This window comes from Engraulis encrasicolus, chromosome 2 (genome assembly GCF_034702125.1).
Source record: "Engraulis encrasicolus isolate BLACKSEA-1 chromosome 2, IST_EnEncr_1.0, whole genome shotgun sequence".
Taxonomy (NCBI): Eukaryota; Metazoa; Chordata; class Actinopteri; order Clupeiformes; family Engraulidae; genus Engraulis; species Engraulis encrasicolus.
Window position 1 is genome coordinate 5,616,574 of NC_085858.1, and position 19,551 is coordinate 5,636,124.

Consider the following 19,551-nt stretch of genomic DNA (forward strand, 5'->3'; position numbering starts at 1 on the left):
TAATCCAGAATATTTTTTTAATGAGCTTACAGGTTAGCTTTGTTACACCAAATTTTAAATAAAACTCTTTATGTACAGCTGTTATATTTCAACAACAACAAAAAAAAACTTCTTAAGTCAAGACAACCTGCTATTCTAAAACACTTTTGTACAGCTGCTGAATAAAAATTCTGAATACGTTTGGGCATATTTTTTTTCAAGTATATTTATCCTCATGCCTTTTTCATCCTTCCTCTATACAAAGAAAACAACACCTGTACATACATTTCCCCTCCTACAACCAAACCATAGACTTTTTTCCCATAAATGAATGTGTCCAGTGAGGACGTAGCTTACTGTGCTGTTTAGAGGGGTGGGTGGGGGGTTTGGGAGTGTCTAGTGGAGCAAGGAGGGTCGACATCCTCTCCTCTGCCCCACTAACTACCCCCATTGGGCTGACTTGTCATGACGCAGGCAGAGGCTCTTCAGTGCTAGAGGCTGATGCTGTGTCTCTCTAGCTACGATGGGGCGTGTCATCTGCACTCTGTGAGCTTTAAAAGCCTATGGAGCCTATTGAGAGCCTATGTGTTTTCCATGTCACCGTGTGAAGCTCCTACGACGGCTTGAAAGCTATTACTACTACAGTACTGCAGCTGCTGTAGATGTTCATTGTTTAACTTGGCACAAGACAGAAGCGGCCACTCAGGGTATCCTAAAATGACCAACTGCACAATCGATACAAATCCAGTGAAGTCTTCAGTGAAATCCAATGGATGCAGAGTTTGTTCCTCTTCAAACTGGGGGAGGCAGCCATTTTGAAAGCGTGATGTGTGGCCGTGGCGATCAAACACAAAACAACACACATCTTTTCTGGACCAGCTACACATTCCCCAGCTCATTTCTGCTGCACTTTCGGATGCTACAGTTTTTTGTTATGTTCTTTGATGTTTACACAGTAACAGCTTCTGAAGTTCACAGGGACAAGTGTTCTCCAGCATGGCAAGACTTATGTATGTGCGTGTGTGTGTGTGTGTGTGTGTGTGTGTGTGTGTGTGTGTGTGTGTGTGTGTACAAGGATCAGATCTTCCCTTTTAAGTGCACCTGACCTGACACACATGAGCAAGTCCTGACGCTTCTCTTACGGTACCAGGTTGCAGGGGTCCTGTCTCAGCCTCCGGGCCCCCCTCTCCATTGACGTCAAGTCATTCCAAATTCATCTCCCCAGACAGGGACTTATCGGTTTCAGTTCCACACCTCCACATTCACTTCCACATTCGTGTTCCGGAGAGGCAAATTTAGGACAAGGGCTAGCTGATCCCAGATCAGGTTGATTCCTGGAGGGGAGAAGCAGGGCGAGACCTAGGGCTGCTTCAGGGTCAGGACTTAGGTCAGGCTTGGGTTTTGTATTATAGAGCGGGGTAACTCTGGTCTGGTGCCTGACACTTCATCATATAGTGGCTAGCTGGGAGGGAGCCTCTCCAGTCCAGCAGGCTGTGCAATGGTGCATGTGCGGTCACAGTGAGTGAGTGCAAGCAGGCTTCTGTGTGCGTGTGTTTGTGTGTACACATGTGTGAGCACAGTATCCGTGTTACACTGAACACAGGGTACTCCTGTGTGCTCGTGCGTGTGTGTGTGTGTGTGTGTGTGTGTGTGTGTGTGTGTGTGTGTGTGTGTGTGTGTGTGTGTGTGTGTGTGTCTCAGCAGAAGAAGCCATATGTGTCAGACCGAACACAGGGTACTCATCTGCTGCACCTTGGCCAGGTCATTGAGGAGCTGCTTGATGCGGCACTTGAGCTGTGGCAGGCGGCCCAGGGGGTCTGGGGGCTCCAACTCCCCTGTGAAGTCCAGCCAACTCTCCAGCACTGTCCACACACACACACACACACACACACACACACACACACACACACACACACACACACACACACACACACACACACACACACACACACACACACACACACACACACACACACACGAAAGGAGAGGGGAGACAAGGGCACTGCGGTTATCATATGTAAAAATTTGCCCTATCCTGCAATGGTGAAGAATCTTTCACAAAATTCCTGTATCTGGATCGTGAGCCGGATCACCAAAATTCTTTTTGTCATTTCCAACAAAATGTCAAAATCCATTCATCATTTTTTGAGTTATCCTGTTGACAAACAGACTGACAAGACCGTACAGTCAACAGTGACTCAGAGACTCTAAATTGACAGTATGATGAGATAAGAAAGAAGTAGTGATGATTTCTACATTACAGTCAGTACACCCCTTTTCAGGCTAAGGGCCTCTGCACACTGGCAGAGCAGGGCTCCGCACGTTGTCAGAACCAAAGTTCAGTTCCGCCGTTTTCAATACAACCCTGCGCAGGGGAAAGCTCTATTTTGTCTTTGTCTATGCTCCATTTTGACCAGCCCATTGATTATCCATGCTCTGCTGTGTTGAACTTGACCATTCATTATATATAACACATCTGCGCCAGTGTGCGGGGGTAACCAAAATGATCAGAACCGATGCTGTTGGATCCGGCGCGGAGGGTCTAAGACAGAAAGCACTAATAACTTTGTCATTTTCGCATTCGAAAGATATCCAGATTCAAATCCAAATGAAGTCGAATACATGATATAATCAAGAACATATATCATAACATATATGAATGGCTTGTGCTGGGCTTACCGTCCAGCTCCTTCTCGATGAGGTCCATGCGTCCGGCCACCTGGTTCTGCACGTCCTCGATGTGCGTCAGCAGGTTCATCTGCCACTGCAGGCAGTTGTGGCCCTGCTCCCCTGGCCCTAAGCAACTCTCAGCTATGCAGCTGGCTAGGCAGATGGCATCGTTGTCCTTCAGGTCAAAACACATCACACAAACAAATCGTTTGAACGCTAGAGTATAGCATTTTACAAGCTCATTTCCAAAATGTAGGCTGCCAATTCACAATTTCGATCTTCACATGAACATTACTAATTTATTTTCAAGCTTTTTCATGGGCTTTTAAGCCTTTATTCAGGCAAGACAGAGAGTGTGTGACAGGAAATGAATGGAACAGAGATGGGGGAGGATCGGAAAAATGACCTCGGGCCAGAACCGAACCTGGGTCTCCGCCTTGCGTAATGGGCAGAACATCCAAAGACGACATTTGTGAATGGCAACATAAACTCTGTAAATAAAATACTACAAAATGACATCCTTTACCTAAGAAAAATCATGTTTACTCTTTACCATTTGTTGAAATGGCAAATGTGCATGGACAGAGCCTGCCTGCGAAAACATGTCCATTTCTTATCTTGCCAACTTACAAATGGGCGAGTTACAGTAAATATGGGCACGTTATATGGTCCTACGGGCAAGCCAGACTAACTTGAACATGAAAAGAAAAGAATAATTAGGCGCTGTAGCATTGGCGAAGATGTGGAACCAATGGTTGGTGTTTGGGACAACTTCAGTCAACTGATTGAGGCAAACAATGTTTTTCACAATGCACTTCTGCCATGCCGTATTTAAGGCGGGCTTAACCCATTCCCTGTCTTCCATCTAGGTCACAGGGAAAGAGGGGGGAAAAGGGGTCCCGTTCAGGGTAGTAATAAGCAGTGCTCTAAATTAACACCCGCAAACACGCCAAATGCGGGGAAAAATTCATTTTGGCTAGTAGAGAAAATGATCTACGTGCCAATTTGGCTGGTAGCACCCGGCTGGAATACATTATGAACGCCTAAACCGCTGCTTCTATAATGAACCCAACGACGGCAAGGTTTCCTACATTACCCATGGACACTTCTGTCATGCTGTAGGCTACAGCCATTGGTTAGTCATTTAATCACAGTAACGTTGCCTTTCGCCTATTGGCTGCCTGCTTCACAGCGCGCACCATAGCCATGGCTTGTTTGAAGAGCAGATTTGGAAAGCGGCTCACGCTGAAGCCAGTTTCAATATGACTAGTGCGGGTTACTTCTGTTTAGTAGGTTTTGTACGGGTGATAAAGAATGTTGTGGTGGTTACGGCAATGTTCTGTGTCGGTGAATGCTAGTAGGCTAATAATAACAGTAACAGAGACGTTAAAATTGAGTGGTGGAGGAGCGAATAAGACAAGGAGGACAGATGTGGAGCGTAGTAGTTTGAGCGTAGCTGTCAGTCAGAAGTCGTCTGACATTTTCTTAGTCCTGGCCCAATTGCATGTAGGCCTAGTAGTAGCTGATTCGGAAAGCCCACGCCATCGGAAAAGGCAAACCTTGCATGGACGTGCGAGTAACCTACGTGAAAAAAACCTCTATAACAAAAAAACTACCGACGCGGAAGCAACAAAGAAAACGAACAATTCCGTGACATGGCGTAATCGCTACTTGTCATTTTGTTGCACGTGGTAGCTGAGCTCCTGGAGGAAATTAAGTTGTCTAGCAGCAGTCTACTACTGTAGCCTACATAAACACATAAGACATCATACACTTTATTGCACAACGTGTGTGTGCGCGTGCGCCTGTGTGTTCGTGTTCTCTCCTTTCCTCTCTTCTCCTCCGCTCCCCTCTTCTGTGCATGGTCCATGGTATTTGGCTGTGTGTTGACGGCTGTTTGTGTGAGGTTTAGGTTTCTACTGTAGGCTTACAGTGTTATGTGAGATTTGAGTGAGGGCGTGTGGGGATGTGAGGGTTTGTGGTGATGGTTGTATGTGCTTGGTTAGTGCTATATTAAATGTCATGTATGTTGTATATTATGTGATGTGATTCACCATTTTAGTGGAAATGAAAAAAAAACTAATGAAATGGATTGAGTAATAAAAATTAAACAGAAGTAAAAAAATATTTTTGTATAAAGCTTATTTAGTATGTATAGGCCTAATAGCATGTATATTCATTATGTGTGTTTTGGACATAGTTGAATAAAATAATAAAAAACATAACGCCTAGTTTATTTTGGTGAGATAAAATAAATGGCTAGTTGACCTTCTGTTTGGCTGGTAAGAAAAAATATCTATCAGCCAAATTGGCTGGTGGTGGAAAAAGTTAATTTAGAGCCCTGGTAATAAGTAATAAACATCCCTAACACTGACTAGTCAATGAAGATGTTTCGTTTTTATTCTTTATTTTCTCTTTACAGGAACAAAAAATCAACCAACGTGGTGGTGGTTGCCCCCACAATTCCTAAACCTTACCAATAACGATTCCTAATCTCCCCACCTGTCAGTGTAAAAAAATATTTAATTTAAGCATCGTCGTAGTATTGGGCAATAACTACAGAGTAAGGGTCAAAACTTGTTGCCTAGCCAGACCAACAAAGCCCATAAAGGCTTAAGTTATGAATTAACAACTTGGTTCAGCACAGTGGTGGCAGCGAATGAGTTAAACGTCCAACCAATCAAAATGTGGCGAGAGCTAGTCATGGCACAACTGCGTTGTGAAGAAAAAAAAGACACAAACATCAATAGGCAACAACACTATACCTCCTCCTCCTGCTTTGGTATGCGTGGTGGCGTGGCATTGGGGGGAGGTCCTGCTGGCTGCAGCCCTGCTTCCCCCTCCCCGTGTTCGTGTGTGCCGGGGGGCTTCTGGTAGCTGTGCTCGCTGGTGATGTAGGTCTCGGCCAGGGCACTCTGGTTCAGGTGCTCCCTGTAGTGGATGCAGTCCGGAGCACCACCCATCGGCTGTTCCTCGTCAGAGTTCACCCAAGAACGAGCCCACAGGTGTAGGCTGGGATTATGCTTATTCCTGAAAGGCAGAGGAGACAGGACAGGAGAGGAAATTGTTGAATGTCAAATCACTGATTCTTGAAAGTTTGGCAAAAACATGTCCCTGCAGTAAAATATTAATTCTGTTGAAAATCAACTACATTTTCACAAACAAAATGAACCCAGGTAATGGCCAAGGGGTCTGTCATACGAATACACAGTTGTTTGAAATATTTAAGTGTAATTTTATTACTTTTCATGGCTATAAACCTGTCCACACCCTGTAAAAACGCCTGTCCCAAGGACTGGAATCATCGTTTCAATTGACTTAAAATACAAAAATCACTAACAGAATTGAACAATATCACCATGATGTGGAAGACCATATTAAAGTGGTTCTACAGATGTGCACATAGTGGATGTAAAACAATATTTACTATTATTTACTGATTGCTCAAAATGTGTCCAGCATATTGGTCACCACCGTCAGATTTTTTCTAAAAGACAATAAAATCAGGTATGCACAAGGTAATTTTATTTACTGAGGACCCCTTTTCAAACATTTAGCTCTACTGCCTACTTCACCATCACTGAAGCTCCTGTAAGTTTATTATTTTGTCCTCAATTTGTTAATTTGTTTGGACACTGGTACTGTCCCAACCATAAACTGTCAACACCGTCGGGGGTTTTAATAGTATTGTATTACATTAATGTTAATAAATATAATTTTTTTCAGAAAAGGTATGAAGCACCCAAGAAACAGAGGGAAAATGAAATGGCTAATGTGAACAAATAATGCATAATATTTAAAAGAGTGTTTTTTTGTCTCACACCGTCAGATGTCACCACCGTCAGATTTTGTTCTGCTCATCATGTTGTTCCATATTTTACTAAATTGTGCTGGTTAATGAAACATTACTAGGCATGTTAGTAATACTTGTGATCCAAAATGATACTCTAGCCACCACTGAGGTGCATTTGGAGGTTTTTTTGTCAGAAAACCTGACGGTGGTGACATCTGATGGAGTTCACCAAAAAACACGTTTTAAAACACATGTTTTACGTGTTTTTGACATGTTTTAAGAATATGCATACAATAAGTATCTAGAGTTATGTTGAATTGTTAAAGTAATTCACTTTAATACAGTAAACATGTGTTTTTACTTCTAATTCTGTCTGCCGCTGTTGACAAAACAAGAAAGAGCCCATTTTATGAAAAATGTTAAACATGGGGAGCTTGGCCAATGCATTCACTGCACAGCCAAGACCTACATCTATGATAATACACCTCTATATTTTGGATTTGAACAACTTAAAAGCTGTTTTTACCACATTTTCAGCAACCAGTGGCTTACTTCCTAGATAATCTAACTAATGAAGTAAAAACACATGCTCATACTGTGCACGCACAAAAATAAAGTGTTTATGCAAGATGCCATTGACTTGAGAGGGCTATTTATTTTGCTAAATGCAGGTACTAATTAGGCCACTTTCACCACTCTCAGATTACTGTCACCACCATCAGTTCTTAAGTCAGCACCGTAAGAAGGAGGTTTGGACATTTTAAAGGAATGTGCTTACAACATTTTCCTTAGGAGTTGTTGAATTATCAAAGTAATAGCCAATTTAAGCCTACACGAATATTTGTGAAATTACAAAAAATTGTTTGTTGTATTTAGGCGTTAAGTAAGCATCGTATGACGGTACATATTTTAAAATTAGAACACATGAAACAGTATTAAAATAGAACAAAAGTGAATTTTCAACATTTAAAGGCATATGTGTGAACCAAAAAATACACATAATCACTTAAAAACTCCAGATACATATGCAACCAAATCAATACAATTTTAATAACTTTTAATTGTGTCTGACGGTGTTGACAAAAAACAAGGTATGATCGGAGAAAAGCCTGATTTCTGAAAAAAATACATAATGGGGAGATTGGCCTTGTGCATTTCTGAAAAGCCAAGACCTTAGTCTACGAGGATATACCATATAATTTTGTAATTCACTTTGTTTTTTTCTGTCAACATTACAACCTGTTTTAGCCACTTTCTCAAGAATCAGTGAAATATCAAATGTAATGATGTTGACGTCGGACAGCAGTTGGTGTGTGTGTGTGTGTGTGTGTGTGTGTGTGTGTGTGTGTGTGTGTGTGTGTGTGTGTGTGTGTGTGTGTGTGCGCGTGTGCGCGTGTTTGAGCGTGTGTGGCCTGCTTACTGTAATATATCCATCTTGAGCTGCAGGCCGTGCAGAACCTTCTTGACGCTGTAGACGTCGGCCAGCAGCTGGTGTGTGGACATGATCTTCTTGGCGTTCTGGTGCGAGTAGTTCTCGGCCAGGAAGGACAGGCCGTACATGTGGCCCTTGTTCAGCCACTCCTTGTCATGCCGGTACTTGGCACTCCAGCGCTGCCCTGAAGAAATACATTGGCCACATACCCATGCAATTTGATCAGCACTTTCAGTGGTAAAATAACACTGTGAAGACGGAGGTGGAAAATACTTTTTTAAACAATGCATCAATTCATCTGATGCACAACCATGGACAGAAATGCAAATGAGGATAACAAAGCATACAATATTTATGTGATATTTAGATACTTATTTGGGGGGGAATAGTACCTGGAGGATCTCTGCAGACGTAGCAGATGTACTGATCGGGGATGCTGTCCTCCAACAGACCCATACACACGCTGTGCTGCCAGCACATACACTCCTCACACTGCCAAAGCAGAGGGAAGAGAGCCAAGAGGCACATTGAGCTTCCCCTTACTTCAGTGTCCAGCAGAGATGACACAACATGGACTACAAACAATGGCTGCAATTAGACTTCCAATGGCTAAACCAGCGTTTTATCAACGGGGGCTCGACAGCCCAACAGGGGGTGTTGGGGAGCACTCGGGGGAAAGATACATATTAGAGGGGCGGTGCTAAGTTGGCAATGATTAGTCTTTTATTTTTGTAACATTAAAGGGATGGTGGCAGGATTATGATGAGGTCCAGGGGGAGTTTATTTTTTTTTTTTAAAGGTTGAGAACCACTAATACAGACCTGGATCATGAAGCCATTCTCCTCGTCCATCTCGCAGATGCATCGTACAATCTCGTTGGAGGCGGCATCTTCCTCCTCGTCCACAAAGTCGTCCAGGTCCTGCGTGTACTCGTCCCCGCTCAGCAGCAGAGACTCTGTAGTGGAGTCCTCCAAGAAGTCTATGTCTGACAGGTCTAACAGGAGAAGACAAGGAGGTGAGGAATACTCAAACTTACTCATTTACTTACTAATCAATTTAGACATGGTTATAGATATACCATTGTCTGACAGGTCTAAGAGAGGAGAGGTAGGATAAGCAGGCAACCTTGAAAACAAGTTACATGATAACTCAAATTTATTTATTTACTTATACTGATCATTTTAGCCATGGGCATTAACAACCCATTGGTAATGTAACAACACTCACTTACAAAAGTAGCTTTCAGTACTGCACGTCTGTTTAACACTGCCGACTCACACATGGTGTTTTTAGCATCATGTTGGCAATTACAGGGACATTTGCTACCGGTCTGGAATCTCTGTTAGGTGATTGATTTGAATTGATTTGCTTGAACAGCTCTAACATCATGGGCGGCTTACTCTCTCCGGTGAGGTCGATGGACAGGATGGCGCGTGGGTAGTTGTGCTTGGAGGAGGAAGAGGAGGTTGAGGAGGGGTGGATGTTGAAGGCACTGGCAGAGGAACGCTGGACAGGAGAGGGAGACGAGCGCTCCAGGAAGGATAGAGACATGTCGTCCAGCTCCGAGTAACCTGCACACACACACACAGTTTTTCATATAAGCATACAGATATGACGCTACTGTTAAATAATATGTGACTAGCAGGGATATACCAATAAACCTACTTGGAGGGAGGGATTGTGTGGACTGGGGCGTTGTACTTTACAAAATTATGTCGCTTTTTTTAGGGCTTTTTGTAGGACAGTGGAGGAGAGATAGGAAATGAGTGGGAGAGAAAGACAGGGAAGGATCTGCAAATGACCTGGGCCCAAATAGAACCCGCGTCGCCGGCGTAGTAACCCAGTGCCCTACCAGTTGGCCACGGCAAGGCCAAAATTATGCAGTTTTGAACACAATTTAACATTCCACAAGAGGAATACTTCTCAAAGTTTCTTGTAAGATTTGTGCGATCTGCATTAATCTCATAGGAGGCATTATGTGGAGTAGCAGCTGCATCTCATAGCTAATTAAGGTTGAGGCCAAAAAAAGAGCAACGCTTACCATGCTGTCTGGATTTCTTCTTTTTCTTCTTCTTCTTTTTCTGTTTTATCTTGAAGGGGTCTTTTTCTTTTCTCTCCTTCCGCTCTTTGTCCTTTTCCTTCTTTCTGCCTGGAAGGTCAAAACAAATATTATATATCATTATACTGTATATATCTTTCCATATAATATGTATATATTATACAAAAACCTTTCATGGTAAGGAGTGACAAACGATTGTAAAATGCTCCTTCATCTCTTAGCATCATGTGTGCAAATAAACAATTTAAATCCCATTACCTATCACCTGGCACTTCTTCTCTGTCTTTATTGAAAGCCCTGAGAAAAAAAAGGAATGAGAAGTCAGCCACTTTGCGAGGTTCAAGATCTCAAAATATTTTTAAAAAAATTTGGGATGACATCAAAACATTTTTTGAAAGTACCCGTGTCCTTCTCGATAACCTTCTTGAGGATCTTGTCATGCAGGCTCTCGAAAACCTTCTCCCGTGACGACAGGGGCAGGGACACCTCAGTGCTGTCGGAGCTGACCGAGGCCGAGGAGCGCTTCTTCTTGCAGAACTTGGAGGGCTTCAGGCAGCCACCAGCGTACTCCAGCTGCAGACTGTGGCTCTGGGAGGACAGGGCTGGAAAACACAAGGACAACCCACAGGTCAGCATGGAAAAAAGAATGGGGTGGGGGGCATTGAAAACAGATACCTTTCATGCCTGGAGTACAAGGACAGCAGAGACTTATGTGACTCCAAATGGTAATTAAGTGTGAGTTTTGCATAACTATCCCTTCAAAATGATTCCTGTTAGGGCGCTGTGGCGCAGCGCTGTCAGCCCCCCCCCCATTTGGGCTTGCATGCCCATGGGGACCCAGGTTGGAGTACGGCCTGGTCGTGTCCCAACCCTGCCCCATCTCTCTACCAACTCACTTCCTGTCAACCTTCACTTTCCTGACAATAAATAAAGGCCCCAAAAAACCCTAAAACATCTTTAAAAAAAGAAAAAGAGAGAAAAGATTCCTGTTTGACTTGCCTGTGAAGGTGCTATGCTTACATGATGAAGTGGAGACGGTGCGTCGTCTCTTGTTGTCGGGTACCTCCAGCATGGTGCTGGTGGGCATGGAGGCGGAGGTGGCTCTGGTGCGGCCCACTACTCTGTCTGGGGAGCACACCTCACCCTCGTGATCCTTCTCCGCGTTGTGGTAATACTTCAGGTGGTAGTCCAGCAGCTTGGCTTTCCGGAAGGCCTTGGAGCAGCCGGGGATATGACACTTGAACTTGTTGTGGTCGAGATCGATGCACTCGCTCAGAGACGTGGGATCCTCGGAGCGCTTAGTATTCATGACTGAGAACAGACACAGTTGGGTGGTTAACATTCATAGAAAATATATTTTTTATACTATTATAGTTCATTTATACAGGGTGTCTTAAAACTAAACATGTGAAAGCCAACTGTGCAATATTGATGTGGACATACTTGGTTCCCTGGCGTGTTTGTTTGCCTTTGGAGTTCTCACAGAGACCTTAGGAGAAACACCTAGAAATTGAGATAATAATGATAGTGGTAAGCCAATTGTGTCCTCATTTTGATGTCTTTCATAATTTCATGTGAATGATTTATGAAGCCAGAGATGCCAGTAGAAGACTGATGTATCTAGTAAAGCTCTGGTAAATCACTGTGCAATGTAGTGTTGTGCATACAGTATAATGCACAGGCAAGCCATCTCTGTATTTGTCTGCAGTACACTCTGTAGATGCAAATGCACAGGACAATGGCATTAGCATGTAGACTCATCAAGTTTCGGTTTCATAAAAAGACGGCTATACAAAGCCACAAAGATGAAACCAGCTGCAACACCTCCACACAAAAATGAACTACTGTATATTCTGATGGGCTGTTTGAAATGGATTCTTTGAAAACCTGCTAGATTATCTAATAACCGCTAAAAAGTAAGATGCTGCATTACCTAATAAACTGCAGCTACTGTATCTTGTAATACCGCCTTTTTTAAATGCATATCATCCATTCACAGCCATCAGCTCACCTGACGAAGGAAGTGGCGATTTGGCTCCCATTTGAATGTGATTGGCCACTTGGCCATCAGCAATCTTTCCGGTTGTGGTTGCCATGGTTGAGTTGAGTGGTGATGAGGTGGGAGACAGTACAGAGGAAGCGACAGCCTGGGTGCTGTGATGAGACGTTTCCTTTTTCACTGAGCTGCCAGGGTCTTTATCTGGAAGAAAATAACAGTCGTCAACACAAATGCCATTTTGTTCCTTAAATTTCCTGTGGGATTAACCGGTAAATTGAATGTGATTTTTTCCACACACCTCAGCTGCCAAGTGCGTAGGAGATGGCCAATGGGTCACTCATCAGACAATTTGAGAAAACTCCCAGACCACTGATCATTTTTCTGCTTTCTTTTCAAAGACGTTTCGGTCCTACTCTAGTGTGCAGGATTTTTTTCAAATTGTCTGTGGGATTAAGTACCTCCTCTTAAAATGAATGTAATGCTGTTAACTGGTTAGTGCTTTGGCATTTGAACATGTAATGAGTCAACAAGACATGGGACGATTATGACCCCACTGTCAATGGGTTGGTCCACCAATGGACAAGCCACTGTTACACAATTTCACTTACAGAGCTTGTAATGGTCACCTCACTTTCAACTCTGCCTATTTGTGTGCATGGATGTACTGTAGGTCATACCCAAAGCAAAACCAGTAACACACAATGATACTGTACCGTAGGTCTGATAACCAAGAAACACATGACGACGAAATTGTGGAACTTTCTGTTGAACAAATGCTTGGAATGTCACTTTTGATATAAAAGTCCATTTTCAAATTTCAAATCTGACTCACCATTAGGCCGTGAGGTAGGCAAGTTTGGCAGGGGGCTAGGCTGTTTGGGTGGGGGTAATGGAGCGCTTATTGGCTCAAAGCTGTTGGACCGCCTCCGAGATCGCCGCCTTGTCTGAGGTGTGCTGGATGGGGGGGCTGTACCTATTGAGAGCGTCCAGACACTTCACGGAACGTAATATTTTTTGAAGAATCGCATGCCCTGGTGATTTCTCTACCCACCACCATTTTGCACTAGACTGATTTCATGTGAGGTGCTCAAGATCAAATCATGCCACCAAGTCTTCATCTTACAAACAGATCTGCTTTTCAAAAAAGATTTTCCAAAAGAGTTTGCTGAGGGTGTATAGATTAGTGTGGGCAAGATCTGTGAACATAACTGATGACCTTAAAAAGTGCCCTGAGATCCTGCAAGACATCACTCCCATAAATGTAAGAAATTTCAAACTTGTTCCTCCCACTCGAACTGTCCCAACCAAAAAGCACAACCGAATTTAACTGATACCTTAAAGAAAGGCTGGGTGATTATTGCAGAAAATATCACTGAAGTCATAATTGGTTGATTGTTGATCAACTATTGACAGCAAACTTCCATTCTTGTCATTCATTCAGAATATAGGTCTACATTCGCATCACTAACAGTTCACTGACAAATGGCTGCTTTCTTTACACAGGGAAAGTACAGGTATATAAAAAAGGCATGTACACAACCTGGGTTAAAACAAGTTGGTATCAATTACTTCTTTGTATTAGTTGCCCAGAGACCACCCAACTCATCCAACCTGAAACACATCTCCCAGCGCTGTGTACAATTCAAGGTTCAAGGTTCACTCATCACTGAACCTTGCCTTAAGGTTGTCGGTAAGACATACCTGTGTGAGGGGCGTCTGTGAGGCCAAGGCTGGAGGCTGGGGAGCGGCTGGCCTCCCCCTCCTCTGGCCCCTGCCTCTGGCTCTGGCTGCTGCAGGACTCCCCAGAGTCGTGCTTGAGGCGCCTGGTCCGCAGTCGGGCAGGGGACGGGGTACTGAGGGAAGCCGAAGGATGCTCAGCAGATTTATGCTCCTCCTTAATAGCTCTCTGCCAGATATGAATAAGCATCGCTTCAGGATATGGCATTTTCAAAATACACTGTAGGAAACGGGTTGATCTGCACACTGTGTTTGTGCCCCAAAAATATAAACTTAATTCAATTAAAACATGCAAGATTTTGATAATCATTCTATCATTGTGTGATTCAAAAAGGATGTCAAGACATCAAAATATAGTTTTGAATGAACAAGTACCCCTAGGGCAGCCCTGAGACCCAAGAAGGATTGGGCACTCCTGGTCTTCTAGACCATAACCCAGTGAGAATCTTTGGTATGTGCTGGGAAGGCCTTACGCAGTATTCAGACACCATCAATACAAGATCTTGGTGAAAAATCAATAGAACACTGGTTGGAAATAAGTTGTGTTTCATTGCAGACACTTATCAAAACAATGCCACTGCGAGTGTGCCATAATCAAAGCTAAAAGGTGTTGCAACAACAAATTAGAGAGTGACATTTTTAGTGGTGACTTTTTTTTTGGCCAGGCAGTGTACGTCATGTTTGTATTTTGAATATTCATCAATGTCCAATACAAAGCTGATTCTACCACAGTCGACAACATGCACAAGGACAGAGGAAGTTTGGGGAAATTATTTGCACATACAGTATGGCTTGAAAAGTAAATTGAGTTATCCCAAACATCAGGGTAGCCCAGGCCCAAATAAAAGGACTCAGCCTGTTCAGCCATTACAACATGCCCTATAGTAATTCCCATCCAATACGCCGACCTTTAAACCGCCCAAATAAAGCAGAGGTGAGGACTACTAACCTGCTGAGTCGTGATTGGCACTTCCTTTTGCTCACTCTTGCAGTCCATCTCCTCCTCACTGCATCCTGGAACAAGTGAACACATTACATTACGGTAAGCAACACGTATGGCCCATTCACACCCAATGTATGAGGCAGACAGACAAAAAATGTGCCAAATGTCATGAAGGTGTATATATGAAGGTGTTGACGGTTAAAACGGATATACGCATGTAATTGACCAAATGACGGGTATGAATCAGGCTATAGCACATCCTTTTGTTCAAAGCCCACATTCTTCACCGGTTGGAAATTCAAACCTGCAATCCTAAAACTTGGTAGACAGATCTACTTAAAGATCAGACTGGTGCAGAGTAATCATTTAGGAGACTCTAACCTGCTTGTTTTATCCGAGGCCTCTTGGAATGGCAGACACTGCTTTGTCGTCTTCTCCTCTTGACTTTGCCCGCCTCGTGCGGATCGAACTCAGACTTGCAGTCCTCCTCACCAGCAGACTCTGTGTCTGAAAGCACAAGTACATTTCATGAAAACAAATATTTTAGAAGTAGAGCTTGTTCAGTCTCATATAAATGATGCAAGTTATGTAATTGTGGAGTACTGGTGTTTATATCTATATACTGATAAATGCTTGCCATCTTTACATGCTAAAGAGAAATGGCACCACAAAACTTTCAGAATTGCTTGCAGTCAATTTAAATATCTTCTTGTTTTCAGCTTGCTCTGTTTACCAACCAGTGATAAAGCAATAAACACCACTCAGAGAGTTCGCAATTTCAAGAAAGTGATCTAACCAGCGTGAGTTTGTGATCTTAAATAGTGTCCTTCATGAGGAAATGGCTGATCGACGGTGACTTTCTGATCTTAACTCAGGAAATGAGTGAGAATTCAGGAATCCAATACCAAGACAAGAAAATGACCGAGAGAGAATTTGTCTTAGCTAAATAAGACATGGTCTCCCAAGTGTGAGAGTAACAGAACATACCCAGTCTCTCTGATTCTGGGTCCTCCTCTTCCTCCAACTTGTCCTCCGTCTCCTCGCAGTCTGACGTGTGGTCCTCTTTGTTCTTGTTACTGTTGAGACTGGTACGCGGTCTGCATCCTCCCCGGCTCTTTGCCGCCGCCGTAGCTGCCTTCACAAGAGCAATCCAGTCCTTGTTCATCAAGACACACAGACAACCCGTGCTGCTGGATCACAACAAAAGCAGTGCATAGCGTAGCAGGGAAAAGCCAAAAGGAAGACATTGATATGCTCCTTACCTGCCCTTTGGCATCCTCAGGCATGGACTTGATATGAATTCTCTTCACACATCTTATTACGCCGTCATAGAACTGGACAGTGTAAGTACCTAGAAACGCCCCGAACAGACGCATGGATGCAATTTTATACATTGACTGAAAAAAGAAATAGCTTTTCCGACTCTTGACAGTGAACTCACCTTCTTTGTTGACGGTCTCGATCTTTGCTGGGTAATATCGACAATCTGTCCACCGAGCCAGGACCTCCTCACCATCTCTCAGCTCCTGAGAGAAAGACAAATAACCAAATACAAATTAAAGTTGCCCAACACCTGATGTTTAGGCCTATGGCAGCTGATTAAAATGAATGTGCATGATGAATATTGAGTGTCTACATATTAAAATGAGAATATGAAGATGTCTTGAAGACAATGAGATGTATAAGACTGCAGCCAAAAACTACCCGAAAATTCACACAACTCACATGCGCACACACACAAATCCACAAACAAATTCATTGTTTGTCCTAAATTGTTGTTGCAGGAGTGGTACTTTGTAAAATGATGCCAAATGATATGGTCCCCTTAGTGATCGGCAACCGGAATCAACAACAGACAGACTGACAATGAAAATAGCCTTTACTATGATCATGACTTCGCTAATCTACTTGGCTTTTTGATGGTGTAAAAACACTGCAATATCCAATGCCAATGCAACTATTCACAAAATAAGAGGTTTGACTCTGGGGGGGGATACCAATGCCTTATTCAGTTCTGGGAAAGCATATGTCAGTAGGCTAAATAACTTAATAGCTGTGTGATGAAGGGCAATGCTCCAACAAAATCAAAAGTAAGCAAAGATGCATTAATGGAAAGAAACCCAAACAAAGGTGAGACAAGCAGTTAAGACAGCCAGATCACTGCAAATGCGTGGTTGAAATATATACTTGTCTCAGCTGCGGTAACTCTGATTGGTCCTCTGTGCTCTCTGTACTTCCAGGAAGCTCAGGTGGGCGAGATGTTCTCATCTCGCTGAGTCTCTCCTGGCAGAAATGTTCACGAGATATGAATGAAAATAGCTTTAGATTATAGAACTGGCTTTGAACTCAGCATTTAAGTGGAACTGCACTTGTTTTCAGGACATTTCGAATACTATCTTATTCTACACTCTTGTAACTATCAGGTCTAAAAAGACATTATCTTGGCAATCTAAAGTTCTAAACACATCCCCTCATGTTGAACCTGGGATTGAAAATCATGTTGTGTTTTGTGTTCTCAGGATGAAAAGCAGGACACCTACAGACATCTCCTCTTCCTCTTTCAGTCCCTCTTTCCTCAAAGCTGCTCTTTCCAGAGGCCTCAGTCTGTTACTGTCCCAGAAGATCCATTCATCATAGCGGTGACTCCAGCGGTCAAAATGTACCAGCATCTTCCCCTCATCATAGTCAATCTTTTCAATGCGTGAAGTGTACCTGCATCATAAGAGTAGACAAAGGAAATGAGAAATGGCCGTTGTTACAGAGAGACTGACAAACTCTTATTTCACATGCAATGCAACTAAAGATACTGTCATAGGTTAATTTACCATTTCTGAAGGTAGTCCTGGGCCTCAACCTTGGCGCCCACCTCAAAGATGATACCTGGCCGACAGGGAGGCTTCTTACTCATCCTCACAAATCTCTCTATATGGAGACAGGTTCTTTTGGCGTCTATAAAACAGTATGCAGTTTGAGATTAATCACTTCTGCAATAAGGTAAAACTTAGAAAGAAGCGAGAGAATCCACGATGCTGATGAACCGCGATAACATCAGCTAGACTACTTCGCAAAGTGCGTTGGCTACTTTTGTAGAATAAAAAAGTTAGTCCACGGTGACGTTTAGTGGCTGCTCAATATAGTACCTGCTGACACAGCTTACTGTCAGCTCACTTGACACCAATGGGTTAATGAAATTGTGATATTGGGTGGTCGTAAACTTGGTCTCAAGTTAACTTGTATTGGATGACATTTTCACTTTCGCATACTTTCTATCATTCTGTCATCTGCATAGCCTAAGTTAGCTTGTGTAATTAATTTGGTAAAGTTGGTCACTTTTATTGCCTCTGCTTAGCCAGCTTGCTAACGATAGTGACAATCCTTTCACACCAACCAATCCAGGAATCCTATTAAAGTTAAAGCGTTGCACATATGACACCAACTGCAAAATGTATCAGTGACTCAGTCAATGAATCGGCCGTGTAAACATGGCTTGATGCATTTTAAAACTTGAGAGGACAGTCACATTCCTGTCAGAAAAAAAGGCCAACTGGCCACTAGCTAGGGTTCATTCACCACTTAGCTCGCTAGCTAGTATTCCCAAGCTAATCGTGAGCTAAACAAACCAACAGCAACGTTACCACTGAAATGCACTTAGACAAAAAACTACGTGACTGACAGCTGAATTTCACGACGAATAATAACTACTCGAATCATGCTTAATTTGAATCACATACTGAGAAAACTGGAGGCCACTACAAAGTTGCAGGACAACTTAGCAAATAGAATCAACTCATAGCAAGACTCTCAAAGGTTGATAAAAGCAGCTAAGACTGGCTAACCTGTTTGTTATGGCTTGCTAGTTAGTTAACATTCATCTTTTTTTCGAGACAATGCATGTTCTCTTGAAGGCGAAATACTTATTTTTAAGTGATATGTGCTGCTTCGAGTATGGCATAGGAGGCTTCCATCGGAGCAGTAGCATAGTTTTACAATAACTTCTATAAAGGTATAGTATACATTGCTGTCTTGTTAGCTAGCTGCGTTAGCTCTAGCGAAAACTGTAGGATACATTTGCCATTTTGTACTAGCAACAGTAATCTGCTAACGAACGTTATCTAGCTGGTCAGCTAGCTAAGCAGATAACTTGCTAAATGTAGGGTAACGTCAGTTTTTTTTTCGAATGGAGATCTTGCAAGTAAAGCGATATCTCTCTATATCCAATATGACACTCATGATGTTGATTACACAATGAAAGTTTATCGCAGTTTACCTTTGCAAATGCATTTATCGCTAGAGAATGTAGCGGTACTGTAATTTCAAAGACCGACTTTTCTTTTCATTCTTCTGCTCAGATACATTAACCCTCAAACAAACAGAGGGCGTCACTACGGTTGGTCCTGGGGCCACGTAGAGCGTACGCGATGACGTAATGTGTTCGGTCCAGGACAGCCAGCAGAACAACTTCTAAAAACAACTGAAATGCTATTTGAATTGTTTGAGAATGTTTCCTAATGTAAGCTCAGTGCACACGTTGATCTTGATATTGTTGAATAGTACAATAATGGTAGGCCTATGGCTCCAAAAAAATGTAAAAGGCATAAACGTGGTTGGTTTTACTTTCTTTTGGGCCTACCAGACACCAGGCAAGCAGAGTCAGACAGTGTGAACCAGAGCCACACTTGTGTTGAAATGCTTCAGTGAATTAGTCACTGAAGTCAATGGCAGTTGCTAATCCAAACCTGTGCAAGGAAGAACACTTTCATACGGTATGACCACAGCCAGTATTACCATGTATAGCTCCAAAGGCCACTTCCTTTGACACCTGTAAAGGTCTTCTCTCTGTATTTCTCTCCTTATTTCCCCACCCGTTATCAAACTTGTGGATAGAGATAAAACTAGGAAGCACATGCTGGTGCCTGTGTTTAAATAATTATATATACAT

The 19,551-nt window shown here is 42.9% G+C and overlaps 1 protein-coding gene across 2 annotated transcripts; it reads right to left on the reverse strand.

Moving 5' to 3' along the window:
- On the reverse strand, nt 1-18,984 carry phf20l1 (PHD finger protein 20 like 1). 2 transcript variants are annotated; one of them, XM_063220346.1, is made up of 24 exons: nt 18,880-18,984; nt 17,438-17,561; nt 17,153-17,324; nt 16,800-16,895; nt 16,054-16,138; nt 15,875-15,963; nt 15,600-15,768; nt 14,994-15,119; nt 14,619-14,683; nt 13,634-13,838; nt 12,765-12,905; nt 11,945-12,133; nt 11,377-11,436; nt 10,954-11,244; nt 10,335-10,535; nt 10,192-10,230; nt 9,916-10,023; nt 9,275-9,445; nt 8,696-8,868; nt 8,267-8,366; nt 7,863-8,058; nt 5,415-5,679; nt 2,659-2,824; nt 1-1,841 (listed from the first exon to the last, which is right to left on the reverse strand). In XM_063220346.1, exons 2-24 carry the CDS (start codon nt 17,518-17,520, stop codon nt 1,699-1,701), a joined length of 3,333 nt encoding a protein of 1,110 aa, XP_063076416.1. In that variant the 5' UTR covers nt 17,521-17,561; nt 18,880-18,984; the 3' UTR covers nt 1-1,698. The 2 variants fall into 2 exon arrangements, with proteins under 2 accessions (XP_063076416.1, XP_063076423.1); XM_063220353.1 differs by lacking the exon at nt 12,765-12,905 and having other exon boundaries at nt 10,933-11,244.
- Nucleotides 18,985-19,551: the final 567 nt, after the last annotated feature.

Excerpts from the sequence above, each read along its gene's own strand:
- phf20l1 (XM_063220346.1), bottom strand. The coding sequence starts at position 17,520 with ATGAGTAAGAAGCCTCCCTGTCGGCCAGGTATCATCTTTGAGGTGGGC. Across the intron at positions 17,325-17,437 it reads CAGGACTACCTTCAGAAATG|GTACACTTCACGCATTGAAA; the intron begins GTAAATTAACCT and ends CTTATGATGCAG. Across the intron at positions 14,684-14,993 it reads GCCTCGGATAAAACAAGCAG|GATGCAGTGAGGAGGAGATG; the intron begins GTTAGAGTCTCC and ends CACTTGTTCCAG.